Source organism: Centropristis striata, chromosome 2, assembly GCF_030273125.1.
Source record: "Centropristis striata isolate RG_2023a ecotype Rhode Island chromosome 2, C.striata_1.0, whole genome shotgun sequence".
In the NCBI taxonomy this organism is placed as follows: Eukaryota; Metazoa; Chordata; class Actinopteri; order Perciformes; family Serranidae; genus Centropristis; species Centropristis striata.
Genome location: NC_081518.1, coordinates 31,841,008 through 31,862,041, shown reverse-complemented (window position 1 = coordinate 31,862,041; position 21,034 = coordinate 31,841,008). Strand labels below are relative to the sequence as shown.

Sequence of the window (21,034 nt, the reverse complement as noted above, 5' to 3'; positions counted from 1 at the left end):
GTATTTGAGGTTGTGTGCATGTGTGTGAAGGTGAGGCAAGGTTGTTATGTAGGGGTGAAGCGGACACCTCTATGGAAGCCCTCTGCCCGCTGGCACAGGAGGCGAAAGGGCACGAGACTGGCATCAATTACATAGTGAGAGAGAGAGAGAGAGGGAGGGAAAGGTGCATGTGTATGTGTATGTGTGTGGTGGGTTTCCAGATTTCCTGTCTTAAAATTAATTAATTAATTAATTTAACATCAGTGTTTCATGCCAGTGTGCAGCCTGGTCCAGCTTAATAGAAAGAGCAAGGCACTAACACGGCCAGGTTATGGGTTTTAGTCCCACTGGAGCTCTGAGATATGAGTGCTAAAAATGTATGCGGCAAGGGTGCTGCAAGGTGCTTTGGATAAAGGGATCCACCAAAGAGCATATGTTATTTTACCCTGCCCCTTCTAGAAATATCCATACTAAAGTAGAAGCTGCATGCCATAGGTTAGTAACCCTATTAAGAGCAAAAAACCCTGAATAATCTTGACATAGAATATCAAACTAATGTTCCTGCCTGGTGGTAGAATTCTACTCTGACCTGAAACTGAGACTATAAGCGGTAGACCAGACCTAAATGAAACCAGCCGTTCTGCCAAATCTGAGACTCAACCCACTGTACTGTATCTGTACTGACAACATAGTACATACATGGACACGAACAGTTGAAATGTGATGTTTATCTTTGATTTTGGACTGGTACTTGGCATCAGCAGATATTCAAAATTAATGTGTCAAAACAGGAAGTAGAAGAGAAAATGTTGCATTTGTATGTACTCTGATTCTGATTGCATTATAAGGGAGAAATGTGTCAATTAACTACTTCTGAAAACTAGGACACCTCCACCAAGGAGCACTATCACACAATGTTAACAACATGAAATTATTTGTGCATCTGCCTCTTGATTCGGATCCGCTCCAAAATTGAATGGGTTCTTTCTTGGCCCATGCTACATTCTTCCACCAAGTTTCATTTCAAAATCAAGTCAGTAGTTTTTCCATCATCCTGCTGACAAACAGACAAACAGACCAACAAACGAGCACCTCAAACCAAAAACACAACCTCCCTGGCAAACCTGAAGCTGACCAGAGCCAGAAACTATGGGCAACAAGAAGACCAGAACCCATCCCGAAACTTGCTACTTTGTCAGGACCCAACAGGTAGCAGAAATCTAACTGTGCTTGTTTTTAAGATTTATTTATTTATTTTTTGCTTCATTTTTTATTGTGAGAGAGAGGCAGTGGAGAGATGGGGGATAACAGACCTTCAGTTGATACACTCTCTAGCCGGTGAGCTACCAGGACACCCACATCTAAGCCTTCTTACTGAGTCTTATTTCTCTTCTCTTCCAGCGTGATACTGTATGTGCTCCTCCTTTCCTGTATGCTCTCATGATGTCTCTGTTTTGTTAAATGGGACTCCTCTTTGATTTCTGGTCAGAAAGAAAAACTCTTACAGACTTATGGTCTTTATTACAAGGTTGGTGTGTCACCCCTTGCTCTCTTTTCCTGCCTTTATATTTTGTCCCTGCCTTTTTTTCTTTGGTGTTTTTTTCTTTCTTCCTCTTTCTCGCTCTCTCTCTCTCTGGCTCATCTATCTCTCACTCTGTCCCCCCTTTCATCGTTTCTCCCCCTCCACCTTCTTTGTCCTTCCCTCTTTCCCTCTCATTCTCCTTACACACACGCTCCCTCTCTCTCCCTTTCCATCTCCCTGGGGACAATTTTCTTTTCTTAAATAAACTGTCATAGCTAGTGTTAAAATATGGGCCTTACATGGGGTGAGCGCGGCAAGGCAAAGGCATGAGGCCCTGGGCTGGTATAAAACATGGATAATATGCTGTGAGAGGTAATTGTATCTTTTAGCGCTGAGATGAGTAGAACAAATGTGTCTCCTCTCCATCCTCTCTCTCTCCTCTCTCTTTATTCTCTTTTCTCCTCTCCTACTCTTCCTATCTCTTTCTTTACACACTGCAGCATTGCTAATATGATAGAGAGAATATTGGCTGTACATCAGAGCTGCTAACAGTTCATAGTGGGTAAGGGCAAGTATATCGGGGGGAGAGAGGAGTAAAGTAAAGGGTGGGAGAGGCTTGGAGGGTGAATAACAAGGAGAGAGATAACCAGAGAGAGAGAGTGAGAGAAAGAAAAAGAGCAGGAAAGGTGACAATATGCCTGGGGAGCAAAAGTGGAAAGCTGCGGATGCATAAAGTCACATTACACTTTTTGATTTCACTCACTTTGGTTTGCATTTGGAGGACAGGGATATCTGGGAATATACAGTAAGCTGTTTCTCAGAATCTTCTGAAGGTTAAGATGATCTTAGTCCAATTGTCAGTCCGTCAAGTTGGAAAAGTGGGTCTGGATCTGTTTTGAGTTGAAGATTCTTGAACATTTTAGGCAAACACTGATTACCAAATAAACGTTTCTGCCCTCGATGCAAATTTAATATGTCTGTGTTTTTGTTTGCTTGTTCTTTCATTCGTTCATTTTTACTGTTATACCATACAGTTGTTGTTGTTTGTTTTTACTTTTTTTAAAATCAGCTAATGAAATAGTACTTTGCTCAGTTAGCTACTTTTGTCCCTACAGAAGACAACATTGCCTGTGCACCACTGGTAATGTAAATAAATATGTGCATTAGAAAACCAGAATGAGCAAGAACCATTTTGCAATGTCCTGGCCCAGCTTCTCCTTTTCATTATTTTATTATTCAAATTATTTAGTTCCACATAACCCCTCTTGTCTCGTCTAGGATTCTGACAGGACCAAGGTATTTGACATAGTGGCATTTAACATTGATTCGAGTTCATCCCCTGAATCATTTAATGATCCTTAACGCTGATGAAACCCAAGTTGTTTTAGATAACACTGATAATATAATTAATAAATGCATCATTGTGTCTCTATAATAATTATTAATTATACTAATAATATTCTAAAAAGACACCTTTTTTTTGGTGAAAACATCTATTAACTGTATACAGTTAGTACTTATTTGCTCGTACATTTCTCTTCTCTTCCCTTCCCTCTCTGTCTTTCCCTAGTCCCTTTTTTCTTCTTTTCAGTCTTGTTTATCCTGCCTTCTTCTTTACCCTGTGACTCCTTGCATTTCTTTTATTCGACAGTTGATAGTTGAGATAGTAAGAGGGAGAGAGCATTCATTCATTCATTCATTCATTCATTCATTCATTCATTCATTCATTCATTCATTCATTCATTCATTATCCTGAACTGCTTATCCACATTCGAGTCGCAGGGGGCTGGAGCCGATCCCAACTGACATTGGGCGAGAGGTGGGGTACACCCTGGACAGGTCGCCAGACTATCACAGGGCTGACACATAGAGAATTGTGCTCTCAAGAGAGCACCCAATTCAGACATTATCATATGATTGAATTGCCGTTAGTTCTCATCCCCATAAGTGTGCGCAAGTAGGGGCCTGCTCCACCTTCTAGTAGGTTGAGGAGTCGCTGTTAACCCTCTACTAAAGTCTACATGACTTCGTATAGGGAGTGACACCTTCCATAAGAAGGAAGGTTGGGGTGGTGGATGGCTGCTTATATATACAGGACCTCCACCAAAGTTATTGGATAAAATATACTTGTTTTTTTTTTATTTTTTTACAAACTATGATGTTTTGTCACTAAATTGAACCTCATAGTTTTGCCAATTTTAACAAAGTTTAAGGTATTTAATCCAAATCATGATGTTTACCTAAGTCTAACCACATTTTTTTTTGTAAATGAAAGTTAAACATAAGGAAACAGCAATCACTAACTGAAAGATGGACGAGGACCCTACTTTCGTTATGGAGATGATAACTGCTGAGAACGCTCTTTCTTCGCTCTAATTCTAAATCTTTCCCTCCTTAGAGTCTATGCTAATTTTCTTCTAGCAACACCTGTGTCTTTCTCTAATTCACCAAAGTCTTCATTTATACCTCCCTCTATCATGTCTCTTTTATTTTCTCTTTCTTCCTGCCTTTTTCACTCTTTTTTTCTGACTCTCCCTCCAATGACAGCTTCACTGGCTTTGGAATGAGGTGTGTTATCAGTGAGTGGCACGTCAGTCACAGGGCAACACATCCGGAGGAGAGCGGCTGCGTGGAGGGAGTTTGGTGAGGCGGGATGTGTGGGGGCAGAGACGGGCAGTCAGGGATTAGAGGAGGTTAAAAGGAGAGGAAGAGATATGTGAGGAAGAGCAGACAAGCATGAGAGGAGCAACAAGAGAGGGGAGGGTCTGAGTTTAAAAAAAAAACAAAAGACTGTTGACCAGAGTTCAAGAGAGGAGGGTTGGGATGAAAAGGAGAGAGTGGGAAGTTGTCTGTAACAAGTTTGATTGAATGTACAGGTATATATTCCCTTTTTGCACCTTCAAAAGTTCATCTATAAATGGCATTACCTACCGACAGTACCTACAGAATTAGCAGTTGTTCACTATGGGATGGGTCAGAAGGATGAGTTAATTCCTGTTCTTAGTCTCTCATGTCTCTCTCTGTGGTCGTTTTTGGAAGGGTTGGGTAGTAATGTGCTGCCCACTGCTGCTTGCATGGTGTGTTCACTTGTGTGTAAAAAAGGATGGGTTAAATGCAGAGGTTGAATTTCCCCATTGTGGGATTAATAAAGTAATCTTCTTCTTCTTCTTCTAATGAATGTCATATAATCGCATAATGAAATCAGGTAAAAAAAATATATATATAATAATCCCACATTACATTTGAAAAAAAATGCAGTTATATTATAGTTACATTGTCTAGGATAACTTTACTACACTTAAAGACATTATAAAGGTTGCAAGGTAGCCTGGTGACATGTTTGTAATGGTGATTTATGGATAAACTCCCTTTTATGGATTACTCCCTTTTATTTATCCCCTTTTATTCACTTTGAAAACGGAAGATGAAAATTTTTGTTAAGTGATGTGGCCTTTGATAGTAAAAAAAAAAGCAACTAAAACTTAAACAAAAGAAGCAACATCCCACATAGACTACACCTGCAGTTTGTACCAGTACTATTTTTGTAAGGGTTTTTTGATTGGACCAACTGTAAATGCTGAACATGCAAAATACATTTTATTTGTATTAAAAATGTTTTTAATTTTTTGCAAATAAAATAGAATATTTTAATATTTTTCAGACTGTGTCAATTTTTTTTAGTATAAAGTGCAATATTTTAAAGTATTACAAAAGTATTCAGATTAGATTGAATTTGTTTTAATCCAGTTGACTGTGTTACTAATCACACTTTTTTTTTTTTTAAGTAATTTGTTTTCAGTACACACTAAAAAATGCTGTGTTATTTCATCAACCCAAACGCTGGGTCAGTTTGTTGGGTTATTTCTAGGGAGTTGGGTTGTTTTTGTGTAACCCAGTTGCTGGGTTAAGTGGTTGGGTCAAGTTGATTCGCCCTGATGACCCAGCTGCTGGGTAGAAACTGTATGTTGACCAATCACAGTGGAGCTTTTTTAAACGTTTCTATTTGCAACCGTCAAACCCCTTTTCACTTTTGGCTGGAAAATGGATGTGGCACAAGAGGACAATACAAGCTGAGAGGTGAGCCATTCCATTTATTACAGACACAGTGGGCTTATGTTTCAATAAAAGGGGAATTTTAACCAGCACAGTGTCATAGCAGTGTGTACAGTTTTAACTATAGTTAATGTTAGCTAAGTTAACCAGCTAACGTTAGCTGATGTTTGCTTTAGTTAAGCATCATCGCTAAACGAATTAACCTGCTAGCCAATGTTGAATTATTGTGAACCGGTATGTATTAAGTCAAGTTCAGATTTCATTTACTCAAGAAAGTCTAAATGACGCTGATCTCTTCACTAATTCGGACTGTTTTCTTTCCTGTCTCTAAGCCTGGAACGAGTCTTGCATCACTCTGTGTTGATCCTACAGCATCATCTACAATTTACCAATCTCAGCTGATGTACATCGGTGATCTGAGTGGGCAGTATGTGATGGCCTATCGTGTGTTGTGGAGAAGCTTTTCAAACTGTACTGGGTGTGCAACCTTCCTATCCAGCTACACTCAGGTCTGTCTTCACCTTCTCCTTCTCCCAGTACATCTTTGACCTGCCGTTCTACACACTAAAAAACCCAAAAATACTGGTGCTGACTTTACAGCTTAAAGCATGTAAGTAAAGCAAAATGTTTACCTGTCCAAAATGTAGGGATTCTGTGTACAACAATATTTGAGTTATTCAAATGGATAATTGGTTTGTATTTTGATTTAGATTATTGTAAACCTATTCAACATGTTTGTAAAATAACAATCTGCCAATATGTTTTTGTATTGAAGTGGACTGATTACAATGGCTTAAACTAGAGATATTCTGCCTTTATGGATTATGACAAGCTTTGACATGAGTTGAGTGAGACATGAGTTCAATCCAAGGTCCAACATTCTATATTCTCCTTGTTATCTTTATGATTTTGGGGATTTTTATATTTTATATGTATTGTAAATATTTTAAATACATATTTTTCTAAAGTTACAATCTTGTTTGAAGTGTCTTTATTGCATATTTAGACGTGTAGTACTTTTTACAGATTTTATTATAAAGAAACATGAAATAATAATAATAATAATACAATTATAAGATAGAATTAACCCATCAGTGTGGTTGTTAATAACCCATATTTGGGTTGAATATTTAACTCATCTGTTGGGTTAAAAGGACCAACCCATCTTGCTGGGTCAAATTAACTACTGTTGGTCTTGTGCAGTATTGATCCAGCGATTGGGTTATAAAATAACCCGAGTTGGGTTATTTTTAACCCATTTGCCCCAACCCTGGTATTTGGTGTAAAAACCAGAGTATGTTCACTTTAAAAGACAAAGAGGAAGCTGCTGATTCCCGAAGAGTGAGATGGTTTCAGTTCTATAAAAATATTAGTAGAGCACAAGAGCTAATCAGAAGAACTTAGTGGATGAGAAAAATATGGTTGACAGAAAAATTGTATCCTCTGTGAGAAAGGTCAAACGGGGACAGTGCAGTGTGTGTAAACCAATGTTATGCATTTACACATAGAACATTAAGCTATACTATCGGTACTGCTTTAGCACTAGACTTAATCGGACAGCAGTAAAATGTGTCTAGAATTGGTTTCCAGTATTAGTCACCCTTAAGGTCCCTCTCATCTACTTTGACCTCAAACTGTCACCAGCAGCCAAGATAACCCTTCACCACACATAAATGAAATGTTATTATAAAGTCTGACACCGTCTGCAACATGTCAGATGTTTGGACAACACCTGGCTGTTTAGAATAATAAGAATTAGTTAGTGTGATTAACCTGCCTTGGACCTGGATGTAATAAAAAGCTTTAGCCTGTTGTGCTGCTGCGGTCAGACAGCTGCCTATCTGAAATGCATGTACATTTTGATTATGGCAACATAGTTACTTAAAAACCTAAAATCGAGAGTGAATAACAGTTTACAGTCTGCTGCAACCAAACCTGAGATTTATGTAGAGATGAGAGCTATCTGCTAGCTTACACTGCTCAGTATTTACCATTCAAATGACACAGCTGCATTTTATGTTTTTTTGGCCATTATTTAAAATGATTGAAAACTAATAGTACTTTTAGAAAAAAAAAGTTAGCCTCCTTATCTTTTTATAAACCTGAAAATTGTGCTGGCGAATCTGTCATATCCTCAGTGTGGTTAAGTGTAGGTGACTGAGTGATTGGATCAAGTTCATGAAAATGACCCAGGTCATCAGGAGGTGTTACTGCAGCCATTGGACACCTAATTCCTCTCCTCACCCCTCCTTTTGGTTAGCTGTTAGCTGTCTACCTGTGGACAAGCTGTCCTACATTTTACCACTGCAAAAAGACAAACGTTCCAGATATCTTAAACTGACTTTTCCTTTCTACTCTTACAGAAAATATGATTTTTATCTGGAAGACAAAAGACAGTTGCTAATATTCATCCATGGTTGTTAAAAGTGCAAAAGTCATATATGTATATATTTATTAGATTTAAATATTTATTACTAATTCAACAATGTATGACTGGAACAGCAAACTTGGGCTAATTTTATTCCTATTTTCTCTAGCACCTCTTACTTCTGTGGCCCACAGCTACAAAGTGAGCTTAGAAGAAACACTGCTGTCCACACTGTGTACTGAGCCATAGCTTGGCAGGAGTGTGAAAATCGAGAAGAGCTTTAGTCAAAATGCCAGTCTACAGATCACTAAAAGCTTTCCACTCAGGGTTTCCCTGGGCTTTTAGAGAGGCTTAGGTGGTAACATTGCCAGTGGGGTGGGTTGTGCACAGGGAAAGGGTGCTTGAAACTCCCTAAGAGCACAGAAACCTTTTTGAAGGAAATTGTTTAATAAGACAAGGATAATAATGACATTTTCCTCAGAAGATGAGATATAAAATATGTTATGGTACATTTCATTTAATAGTCAGGTAAAACACTTTTTGCACTCCCTTTAGATAATTATATAGGACATGGACAATTATACAGCCATCACTTTGCTCACAGAATGGCAAAAGGCACAAAATAACTGTAGCTTAAATATTAAGTAATGTGGAAAAAATTAGTGTTAAAATGCAGTTAGTGCCTGTTGTTAGTTTTAACAGGAGTTGGGGCTTTGCAGTTATGTTACAGCAGACAACCGCATGCAGCCAGGCCAGGTACTAATGGAGCCATGAATAGTGGCAGGTACCACGGGTGGTGCAGGGGTTGGATTCAATATCCAAGCTGGCCCAGGATTGAACCCTGCTGGAACCATCTCTGCTTCCATTTTAGTTTCAATCTTAATGCGACAGAGAGTTTGATTTGTTTCCAGAAAGAAAACAGTTGCCTGCTTGTTTGTTAAAAGTTAATGAAAAAAAGCTATATACTGTTATCGTGGTGTATCGTGCAAAAACATACTCTGGACCAGGGGTGGGCAATTAATTTTCCCAAGGGGCCACATGACCAATACCACAAAGGTTACGGGGCCGGACCAAAATCTGCTCAGTATTAATTTAATCGCTTTATAAAATACAGTAAATTATCTGGTTTTGAGCTGCTACTGATAGGAACACATGTTATGACAAGACTGTTAATGTGGAGTAAATCAAATATAGCAGTAAAAAGTAGTAAATATTCCAATCACTTTATCACTTTCCATTTATTTTAAAAACAACTGTAAATGACATTTAGCAAGGTTCCTATTGGTGTTTTTGTACTATATAGCTTGTTTTTCATGTTTGTACATTTTCTAGGTGTTTTACAATGTTGTGATGCTTTTATTTTGAAAAGGTGCTGTCCAGTGTAGAACGGGTGCTTTAATTTTGAAAGGTAGTGACAGGAAATAACAGGTGGAACGGTTAAATGAAAAACGAATGGTAAATAATAGAGTGCGTTGTAATTCATATAAAGTATGAAAAAGGTTTCTATAGTGGCTGGCTGACAGGACACAAGGTTTGTTAAAGTTTATTTTCTTCTGTCATATATATTAGTGGCTATATTTGTTGTCTTTACTACAGTAAAAGTGCTTCTTTGCTCAAGAGCTAATGCTAATGTTTATTAGCTCTTACGGTGGATTCACAAGGTGACCAAGGAATTTATTAACTTGTTAATTGTTAATTTATTAACTTTATGCAAAAAGCAATACGTGTTTTTGACAAGGTACCTCGGTAACTCGGGTAACTCAGTTATACGTAAAACGCCTTCAAAATAAAAGCACTGCGGTTGTATTGGTTTCTAATTTCTGGGTAACCTCACGCGCGCCGGACAAGGACAGCCAACGGGCCGGATGTGGCCCGCGGGCCGCCCAATGCCTAGGTCTGCTCTGGACATTAGGCCTATATATGGTGCCAAACATTTTTTTATTGTATTTTCTAAAGAGGGACATTTTACACACACTTAAATTAAAAAAAGTTTCTAAGTATCAATTATAATATCAAGGATTTGTTCAACCAAAAAAATGTTTTATTCCTTTAAGTGGCATTTTAACTGATAATAATAATGATAATAATTATAATTGTCTAATTCCATACATTCCATACTTAATATTTCCTAAGAGGCTCATTATACCATGAAACATTTGATACTGTTGCAACCCTATCACAATCTCAATTGTTAAAGAAATATTGAACTTTTGCTCTGGCCCAATGGGTGCACCGTGCACATGAAAAGGTTTTTATTGGGCTTGTAGAATTAAATATGTTGAGTTAAAACACTTACAGTATATACTGCCATATTACACAACTATAAATCATGTGAACACATGATGAACAACATTTGGCGATTACTACATGTAGGCTCTATTGTAGCTTAGTATCTATCTGAAAATGCCTTTTGTGATGGTTTTGTAAGGCGATTTAATTAAAAGCCCATATCCTCTGTAGAAAGGGAAGAGTGTAGTTTAAAGTAGTCATTTCTTTTCCTATGGATTTAGTGGACACACTCCAAATGAGGCTAGTTATCAACACTGCAGAATGATCTAACCCCCCCTCCCCCCCTCCATTCTCAAAGAGCTCTGAAGTTACACTGGCTAAAAGAGACAAAGAGAGGTAGAGGAAAGGAGGAGGTAAAAAATACAGATGGACAGGGAAAGGGAAAAACAGAGGGAAAGTGTTTGTGAAAGCTAACAAAGGGGAGTTGGCTGTGTTTCAAAAGGGCGCGTGGCGGCTAAGGAGGATGAAGCGCTTCAGGATTCATTTACATCAGGCCTGACAACTGCCTCACATCTCCCCAAGAGCCACACAGCTCCGGCTTAGAGATTCCTAAAGAGGGCCCTTCTTCTAGCTCCCTCTCTTACACCCGCTCTCTGACTTTTCTTTTTCTCACTCCTGTCTCTTTTTTTCTCTTTCCTTTTTTTCACTCTTATTCTCTCCTGCGCTCTCTTCTGCTCTCATGTGCTTGCTAGTCTTCAATCAGCCATCATGAAAGTGTCTGTCTGGGCGTCTTAACTATCCTCTGAGAGGCAGACACTTGTCTGGGCCTGCCTTCATCCCCTAAAGGCGTTTTTTGACTTGGACTTATTTCCCTCCTCACACCTTTTCAACTTCCCTAAAGAGCTGACAACAAGTGAGAGCGACAGGGCAAGATAAACATGAGGAGAAGAGACAGGAAGGGAGATGAGAGGGGGAAGTCGTCGGCTGAGTGGGAAGAGAAAGTAAAGATGGTTATGAAAAACGGGGAGAGAAAGGGGGGAAATGAAAACGAGGTGAGCAAACTCAAAAACAGAAAAACAGTGAAGGAATCAAATGACCTCGTGAGGAGGAGAAAGGACAAAGCAAGGAGGACCAGAGAAGAAGAGAGACGAGAGATGAAGCAGGAGCTGGGGGACTCTGGTAAGACAGGGAGAGTCACGTTTATCAGTGGTCCCACAGTGTGTTTCCCAAACACAGGATTTGGAGATGGGGTAAAGGGAGAGAGTAGGACAGGGCACATTAAAGTTTTTTTTGGTGGGGGAGAGCCCCTCTTATGGAAGTATCTTTCTTTCTGCATGGGTTTGATGTGAAAGGGAGCTGCTCCTGCTTTGACGGTGTTGTCTGCCGTGCAGTTTTTAATATTCATGCAGCAGATCGGGGAAAGGAGAGAGGAAAGGAGTGGAGAGGAGGTTTTTGGTCAAACAGAAAGCTAATTTGCGGCTGAGGCAGTTTAGCCCCAGGCTCTTTCTGCTACTGGGGAAATGAGCTGGAAGATTAGCCGTATGTATAATTCACACACACATGGTCACACTCACACACACGCATAGATATGCAAAAACACACTGATGGTGTGTGCACACACTTTTGTAGATAGTTGCACATATGCACACAGAGAGCAGCTGCTACTCTCTCTGAGACGATGTGTGTTACAGCAGTAACCTGCTGCTAGGCCTTTACTGATGCATCTGCCCCTTAGGCCGCTCCTTACATGTTCCACTGTGCTGCTCTCAGTGACTGCTCATGGTATCTAATGATGCTGTGTGTCAATGCTGACTTATTAATTGATTTAATTTTTTTTTTCTTCTCAATCTTAGTACTCCTTTCCCTCCCAAAATCTGGTATACAGTTTAAATAAATTATATACAGTATTTTTTTTTTCCTGAGAAGCTGGTCACTTTCGCAAAATGACATTAGACCAGGGGCCAGTTAATAAAACAAACATTAATACTCCCTGATATACCCCCCATGAACTTATCTGGCCTGTAGGCAGTAGGTTGGGTAACACTGATGATGGACACAGTAAGTACGAGGTCTGAGTTCAAGCTGGTCAGCACAGACTGATGTCTCACTCTGACTGATTTTCAGGTCCATGACAGACGGGTGAGTCTATTCCTGGATGGGCTTGAGGAGGATGGGACACCATTTGGTACGCAACTTCTGACCGCCAGGCTCTCTGATATCAGCGAGGATGTTCCCATGTGGTTGGGACTCAGCTCCAATGGTAAAGATGGCTGTTTTTTTTTATTTTTAGAGAGAGGCATTAGAGCCAGATGCCCAATGCTCAGATTCCTGCATTTAGATATCTCAGTCGGTCAGTTGATAAATGTATTTGTTACATGAAATCATATTAGAAACTTCCTTTGAAATGTGTGTGTGTTGGATCCTAGTAGAGTAGAAGGTCTTCTGAGTCTCTCAGTGCTGGCCTGGTGTCTCTTCTTCCCGACCTCAACAGGGAGAAAAGGCTGTTATCTGGGTGATTGTAATCTTGAATGATTCTCCTTGCTTTACTTTTGAAGCACATGGTGTAAATATTATTTAAGTAGGGTAGAACCCACACATTTGCATTTGTCATTTCCAGCCCAAGGCTTATGGAAAAATCAGTTATCAGTGCGTTTACATGCACAGTTTAATGTGCATGTATAGTGTTTTAAAATGTTTAAAACTGCAGCAGAAAACTTGAATAGCTAGGGAATACATTTATTCTACAGAGTGGTGGAAAGGGGGGGACATCTTTTTTTTTGAGTGGAGAAAAAAAAGACACCTTAGTTTATCTTGTCATATATCTAAATATGGTGTCAATGACTACTCCACCTTTATTCTCCTCTCAGCCTTTATCCCCCTTCAACTACACATCTGTGATTGATTGGTGGTGCCTGAGAGACGTCTCAGAGTCAATAGGAGAGAAATTGAGAGAAAAATGATATCCGTTCATCTCCCGAGTGATAAACGAGTGTTTTTCTTCTCGTTTATCAGGCATTGATCCCTAGTTCACGGCAGGTAGCATCTGATCAGCTGAAGATCACATCAACGGTTGTGATCAATGCAAGTGATTGGCTCGAGGGAGAGGGAGAAAGTGTGTGTGTGTGTGTGTGTGTGTGTGTGTGTGTGTGTGTGGTTGTTGAACCTGGGGCTGTGTCTGGAATTCTGATCAGTGAATTGATTATGCGAATGCTGATCAGATGTATTGATTTACAACTATGTCTGTTTTTTGGGGGGATCTGCTAACTGAAATCTGTGTGTATGATGAGTGCAGCATGAAGTTGTCAAAGAGCAGAGTTTTAGATGTCAACCACATTATCATATATAAGTGATTGGGTGTTGTGACAATATGGGACCTTTTCTATACTGTTTATGGTCAGTGTTTTTTCAGCAATAGCCATTTAATGTATTTACATTCAGCTATTACTTCTCTATTTACCCTTTTTATGTTTTATTGGTGGAGTTTGCTATTCCTGTACATGATTAAGATGTAGGAATGAACAATTCATTAGAATTAATTATATCAAAATCTTATTATAGACTTAGCCACAATATTTGTTTAGACAAAATACCATTCTGAGTAAAATGTTGGTGTGCTGCAGAGATGTCCCAGACTACAAATCGTATTCTGCAGAAAAAAATTGTTTGGTAAAGATCTTCACAAAAAATCCCACTATGATCATTTAAATTCAGATTGACTTTACACGCACAAGGGATTCACAGGAAGTAATGCAGCATGTGATGCAGCTCTGCTGTTTGTAATTCTGTCTCATTGATATGAGCCTCAGTGATTATTCTTTACTCTCTTGTGGCCATGTCAGAGTATTAAGTTCAATTTCCTACTGCTGCTGCTTCATATTAAAGACATGGGATGGCTTTGTATCACCGTCACAGAAAATGCAATGCACTAGTCAGTGAAGTAAATGCTGACAGCAATTGTTCAAAAAATAGTCTACAAACAAGACTTGGTAAATTCTAATTATTGTGGGGACTACTGAAACAAGAAGATGGCCATGCCCTATCAATATTAACAAAAAAATTAAAATAATTGGTGTGTACGCCCTGTGATTTGCATTCACTCTAAAATTGGATGTGCTTTTCTTTGGCTCATGTTTCACTCTTCCAAAAAGTTGTAGGCAATAGGATAGGCCTACATACCTTTGACTTCTTGGTCAGGTAATAATTCTGAATGAAAAAGTACATGGGGAGTGTGCAGTGTATAATTTATCTCTTTGCTTTCTGTACTCTTTTATAGAATTGGGGGTGGGGTCATGGGATTTTTTATGGAGTGATAGCAGGTTTGTCAAGTTGTACAGATTTATGACTAATAAATCTGTAATAAAAATGTATTAATTAAAGTCTATTAGGGTTAAGAACATTGTGATATAAGTATTAGAAGTCCATTCACATGCTCAATTATGTCTCTTAAGTTGTTTCAGCAATTTTTAGTTGATACCATTTGTTAGACAGATCTCATGCAAAGTTCTATTTACTCAAGTGGTAGTGGAAGTGATAGAAATTGCCAAAAATCCCTCCAAAATAACACATTAAAACACCAAGACCTTGAGTAACACTGTAGAAAAAAACAAATGGTGTGATTTTGTATCAAAACCTTTTTGGAGATTTCTATAAGAATTGCATCTCTTAGCAATTAGATGGCAAACACTTCTGTTCTGGAAACCTTATTGCCCATACATAGATGAAAGCCATACATCCTACAATGCTCTAGTTTTCTAGTTTGTGGTTGTAAAGTTTCATGAGGCTGTGATTATACTAGAGGTCACAGCAGCTCATTTAATACAGTGAGGACAGTTAGGGAAAAAATGCTCTCACACACACAGCTACTATAGGGAGTAACATAATCACCCGTGCTTTTATTTATTTTTTACCATTTCTGACAAACTAGCAGTTTGCTTGTGGTGTTTGGCCCAGTAACCATGTGTCTCACCAGTGAAGGACAGAGGGAAAAAATCACTCAAAACTCCTCGTTGCTTGTATTAACTGTCATCAAGTCAAACAACACAAAAACACAGAAGAGGAAACTGAGAGTGACAGATGACAGAAGCTGAAACACAGAGAGAGAAGACAGAGACCAACACAGAGAAGAGAGAGAGTTAAGGCTTATACCTTGCATCATCCCAGTAACAATAGGGAGAGTGCTTTTCAGAGGAAGGCATAATCCCATTTCCACACGCTAAAGAAATCCTGAGCCAAAGCCTAAGGCTGCACAACCACACACTGTTCGAACACACTTACATCCCTTAACACTCTCTCACTCTCTCTCTGTTTTACACACACATACACCTCTCCAACACACACACGTTCACACTGTAGTTGGGCCAAACATGGCAAAGCCTCTCTCAAATGCAAATACACACACACACTTATACACTCTCTTTCTCTAAAGTAAGGATGTTTTTTTTGGAATACACACAGTAAAGCCTCATACACACTTTCACAGACAAAGCTAGACATGGCAGGGGTTCTGTCGATGCTCAGAGACGTTATCCGTCTTCTAAGAGTTGTTGTCAAACTAGACAGAAGTTTGTTGGACACTAAAAGACTCAGGCTCTCTTTGGACCAGCATCATCGTCTGTGTGGGTCTCTTGTGTTCCATCCAACATTGTCACATATGTATGGTTGTGTGTGGAGATGAATTGGGGGGCTTGCTTGTGTTCATTTATTTGTTTGATGGTGTTTCTTGTTTGCAGTCCAGTATCCACATGTGTGTCTGGACATTGTGCCCATACGTTTGAGATACTCCAGTGTATGTTTGCTCGATGAAGAGACTTTGGTATCTTGGCATATGTGGCATCTCTTGTCCAACATCTTTGCATTTACCTCTTTGTAGATTCTTTCTTCTCAACATCAGAGTTCCCTCCTGTTTGCCTGCTAAATAATGTGGTGGCACTTATTGGACCAATTTATACATTTATTATAGATAGGAAAAAAATGATGAATCGATTAGTAGACACCTGTAACAGTTTTGATAATCGATTTATTTGTTGGTTTATTGGAGTAATTATTAATTAAATGAATTACGTTTTTAAAATGCTTTTCTAAAATGCTTAGATGTTTCGATTTTCTGCTGTTCTTTCTCTTATATGATCGTAAAGAAACTAGCTTTAGCCTTAAAAATATTTTGAAGATGTCATTTTGGTCTCTGAAAACTTGTGATGATTTTGATGACTCGATGAATGAATTGTGTATTTGGCAGATTAATCAATAATGAAAATAAAAGTTATAGTTATTTAAGTCAGGTCGTCCTGAATATTCACTTTTACAGATCAGAAAATAGTTTTTTTATATCCAGGATAGTGATAACCAATATTTTGGTACTAAGTCAATTACTAAATTTGGGAAATGTGCCGGTACTCGCTTTTCAACATTACCACAGGTACCATAGAGAATTTAGACAAGAATCGGTTCAATTAAAAAATAGAGAGGATACACACTTATGAGTTAACCCAGGGAAGCACTGGGTTTGGATAATACTTGGTTATTCCTAGAGAGACCTGTTTTGGCTCTGGCCTCAAACCAAGCTAATGAATTTGTCCTTATAAGCCCTTCTGCTCTCTAGTGGAAGCAAATGTAGACTGTGGCCGATCCTGTTTGGCTTTGTATCATGAACTTGGCCATTATAAGCAGCTGTGGGCAGCCTCACTTAGCTGCTATCAAGAAACTGATAAGATAATCTACTAAACACTGTGAAATCCTCTCACTCACTGCCTTCAGTACAAACCCATTAACACCTTCTTTATGTTCTTTTCTCCTCTCTTTTCATCTCTCCAGGGTCTAATCAGTTCATTGGGCGGATGCAGGACTTTAGATTTTATCCTGCCACTTTGACCAACAGGTGAGTTGGATAGAGTCGGGCAGAGAGACAGGAAATGAGTAGATATAGGGGAAGAAAAGGAGGGAAGAATCAAAGAAGGACCAAAACAAATAAGTATAGTAAAAGAAAAGGTTAGAGGAAAATGATTGACACGGGAAAATGAGGGGAAGTGGGAGCTAGAGATATATTAAATAAAGGGAGAAAGGGATAAAATGAGGAGAAAAAGACAGAAATACTTTATAGATTAAAGCAACAAGGGAAGAGGAGCTGTATGGAGCGATAAAGGGAAAGATGGTTAAAGGTAAAAAGGGGAAAGCTAATCGTTGCATCTTAAGATCCATACTGCTTCCAGAGGATTTTCCTGAGGATTCAATACAAGGCAATTAGTGTTGTGCTTACCAGTGATGTACTGCACACAGTGAGGACTTGGAGCTTACATGTTTCTCTCATCAAGATAAGGGTAAGACAAAATGAAGTTTTCAAATACTGTCTTTAATTTTCCACTAAGAACAAATGGTCAGTCAAAGGCTTGTCACCAGGTACCTTCAGATTGTATGTCACAATTTAACAAAGCTTTATTTGGACATTTTTATTCATTCTCACAATCACTGCACAGTTGAGATTGTATTAAGAGTCCTTACCACACATTTTGGGAATCTTTGTGTTTTATATACATAGCCATGTAGTTTGGGTCAAATACATTTAATGAAACTGCTAAATCATTATGTACGCAATATTATATATGTATAAATATTTATACAGTGGCAAGAAAAAGTATGTGAACCCTTTTAAATGACCTAGTTTTCTGCATTAATTTGTCATAAAACTTGATCTTATTTGCATCTAAGTCCCAAGTATAGACAAACACAAAGTGCTTAACCACATACCACACAAACAATTATAATATTTCATGTCTTCATTGAACACATCCTTTAATCATTCAAAATGATGGTGGAAAAAGTAAGTGAGCCCTTTGGCTAATGACTCCATTAAGAGCTATTTGGAGTCAGGAATTAACAAACTTGGAGTCCTAACAATGAAATGAGATTTGAGTGAGGTGTAGAGATACTTTGACCTGTAAAAAATACTCAAACTTTTTGAGATTGCTATTCACAAGAAGCATCTGCTCACGTGAACCATGCCTCGCAAAAAAAGAGATCTCCGAAGACCTGCGATCAAGAATTGTTGATTTGCATCAGACTGGAAGGGGTTACAAAGTAACCTCAAGACTTCAGGTATTCACCAGTCCACAGTTAGACAAATGGTCCACAAAGGGAGATGATTTAGTACTGTGGCTACTCTCCCTAGAAGTAGGCGCCAGCCAAGTTCACAACAAACGCAGAAAGCTCAGTGAGGTAAAAAAAGAACTTCAGAGTAACAAGTAAAGACTTGAAGGAGTCATTGTAACTGGTTAACATCTCTAGTCATGAGTCTACCACACACACAAGATTGAACAGGCATAGCATCCATGGCAGGACACCACGGAGGAAGCCGCTGCTTTCCAAAAAAACATCACTGAATGCCTGAAGTTTGCCAAAGAGCACATTGACACTCAACAACACTACTGGGAAAATGTTTTGTGGACTGATCAAACTATGGTGGAAATGTTCATGAAGAACACGCAGCATAGGTATGGTGTAGAAAGCAGAGAGAACATCATCCCAACAGTGAGGTATGATGGAGGGAGCATCATGACTTGGGGCTGCTTTACTGCCTCAGGGACTAGACCACTTACTATCATTGAGGGGGAAATGTATTCCCAATTTTATCAAGGTAACCTACAGGTTTATGTCAGCGTGTCTGTCTGCCAGCTGAAGATCAGTAGAAGTTGGCTGATGCAGCAGGACAATGACCTGAAACATCAAAGTGAATCTACTTAAGAATGACTTCAAAAAAGTAAATCTGCCTTTTGGAGTGGTCCAGACCTCAATCCAATAGAGATGCTGTGGAATGACCTCCAGAGAGCCGTTCACACCAGACATCCTATCCATATGTCTGAGCTGAAGCAGTTCTGAAAGCAATAATGGTCCAGAATTCCTCCTAAACGTTGTTTAGGTCTGATCAACAGCTATCAGAAGTGTTTGGTTGAGGTTATTGCTGCCAAAGGAGGTTTGACCAGTTATTAAATCAAGGGTTCACTTACTTTTTCCACCATCACTTTGAATGTTTAATGGATGTGTTCAATAAAAACATGAAATATTATAATTGCTTGTGTGGTGTTAGGTTAAGCACATTGTGTTTGTCTATACTGGGAATGCAGATCAGATCACATGTTATGACAAATTAATGCAGAAAACCAGGTAATTCAGAGGGTTCACATACTTTTTCTTGCCACTGTATGTGTTATGAATATTTAGCTTCAGTGTTGTATTATCGATAAGGTCTTCTTTTTCTTGTTTTCACAGGGAAATAGTGGAGGTGTACTCAGGGTTCCTGCCTGAGCTCCATGCTCAGTCAGAGTGTCGCTGTCCTCCCAGTCACCCCAGAGTACACCCTTTAGTTGAGAGGTACAGGATCACAGCTTTTTGTATATATAGAGTAGTAAACTGTATTTAACATTTTAGTCATGTTAATATTTTTGTATGTTGATGAGCCTGCCTTTAGTTGTTTCTCAATGTCTCTCTGAAGCTTCACTTTTTAGTGTTACTGTTCAGAAATCACAATAGAAAAAAGGCAGTTCCCTTTGGAATATCAATATACACTTAATATACCTTAAACTTTCTTTGCAGGTACTGCATTCCTAATGGTGTTGAGGACACCACCAATGACAGAGTCTTAAGACTTAACCTGAACACCCATCCACTTAGTTATATCAATGATCAGGACATGGGGACCACATGGCTTTCTAAGATCATGACTACACAGGAAGTGGAGGAAGGACTCACAATTACTGTGGATTTCGTGAATGGACAATACCAGGTAACACATCGACACATACATGTATTTCACAATAATGATAGACAGATGGATAGCTGGGCAATATAATATATTAACTGGACTTTAAGTTCAGTTTGAAAGACCATCCTCCAACATGACTGCTAGTTTAGTTAATCCCCAGTTGTTGCCATACATTCAGCTTTTACTGCATACACCAGTTATATACTGTATCAAAATAAATTGTTCATATAAAATGATCACTGCAACAGGGATCTCCACTCTCAATATTGAAAGTGGAGATACATGCACAGTATTGTAAATGTCTTGTCTTTATTTGCTGACCTTATTAGAATTTAACACTGCTGTTGAGGCATGTTTCCGTAACAGTTGTGATGATACAGTCAATAATTCATTCATGAGTGGTGATCCGCAACTGCAGTTCATTAATTTTGTTCACCAGAAACCGTCTATTGATGAGTAGCGATAGCTTATAAGGAGTTAGCTTTAGCCTAGCTCTTAGCCCTCTCTTCTATCCCCATCTTCTGCAAGCACTTCCGCCTGACAGAGCCGGATTGGTAGCCCTCTTTGTCTTGGTGGTCTCTGGACCGAGTGGCTGAATTGTGATTGAAGAGACATGACTACAAAATGCCATCAATTATTTTCATTTCAAGTGACTAAAAGCTTGTGTGGTCAACTGCCTGGTTTGAATTAAATTCTGTGAAATTTAAATTACTTTTATTTTCCCTGCTTTTGTATGCAAGTATAATATTGTTTCAATAGAAACCACCAATTAACAAAATAATGTTTTAAAGCAGACCTCCTGTATGTCACAGGGACCACTAGAATTATCATTTCGGTTTGATTTTATTCATCGTTAAACTGTCATTTATGAAGTTTATTGAAGATTTAACAATATGATATAAATAATAATAAACATTTTATATATATATATATATATATATATATACTCACACTATATAGACAAAAGTATTTGGCCACACGTTAATTACTGAATTCAGGTTTTTCAATCAGACCCCTTGCCACAGGTATATAAAGTCAAGCACCTAGCCATACAGTCTCCATTTGCAAACATTTGTGATGCAAAAACGGTTGTTCTGAAGAGCTCAGTGACTTCAAGCTTGGTAGTGTGATA

At 38.7% G+C, this 21,034-nt stretch overlaps 1 protein-coding gene across 1 annotated transcript in view; it reads left to right on the top strand.

The window, feature by feature from the left end:
- The window catches only part of ush2a (Usher syndrome 2A (autosomal recessive, mild)), a 271,031-nt gene that overhangs the window by 14,731 nt on the left and 235,266 nt on the right, over positions 1-21,034 (top strand). The window contains exons 6-9 of the mRNA XM_059348990.1: positions 12,276-12,411; positions 16,962-17,025; positions 19,410-19,511; positions 19,734-19,923. Coding sequence (XP_059204973.1) covers positions 12,276-12,411; positions 16,962-17,025; positions 19,410-19,511; positions 19,734-19,923 — 492 coding nt within the window. The remainder of the gene's footprint in view (positions 1-12,275; positions 12,412-16,961; positions 17,026-19,409; positions 19,512-19,733; positions 19,924-21,034) is intronic.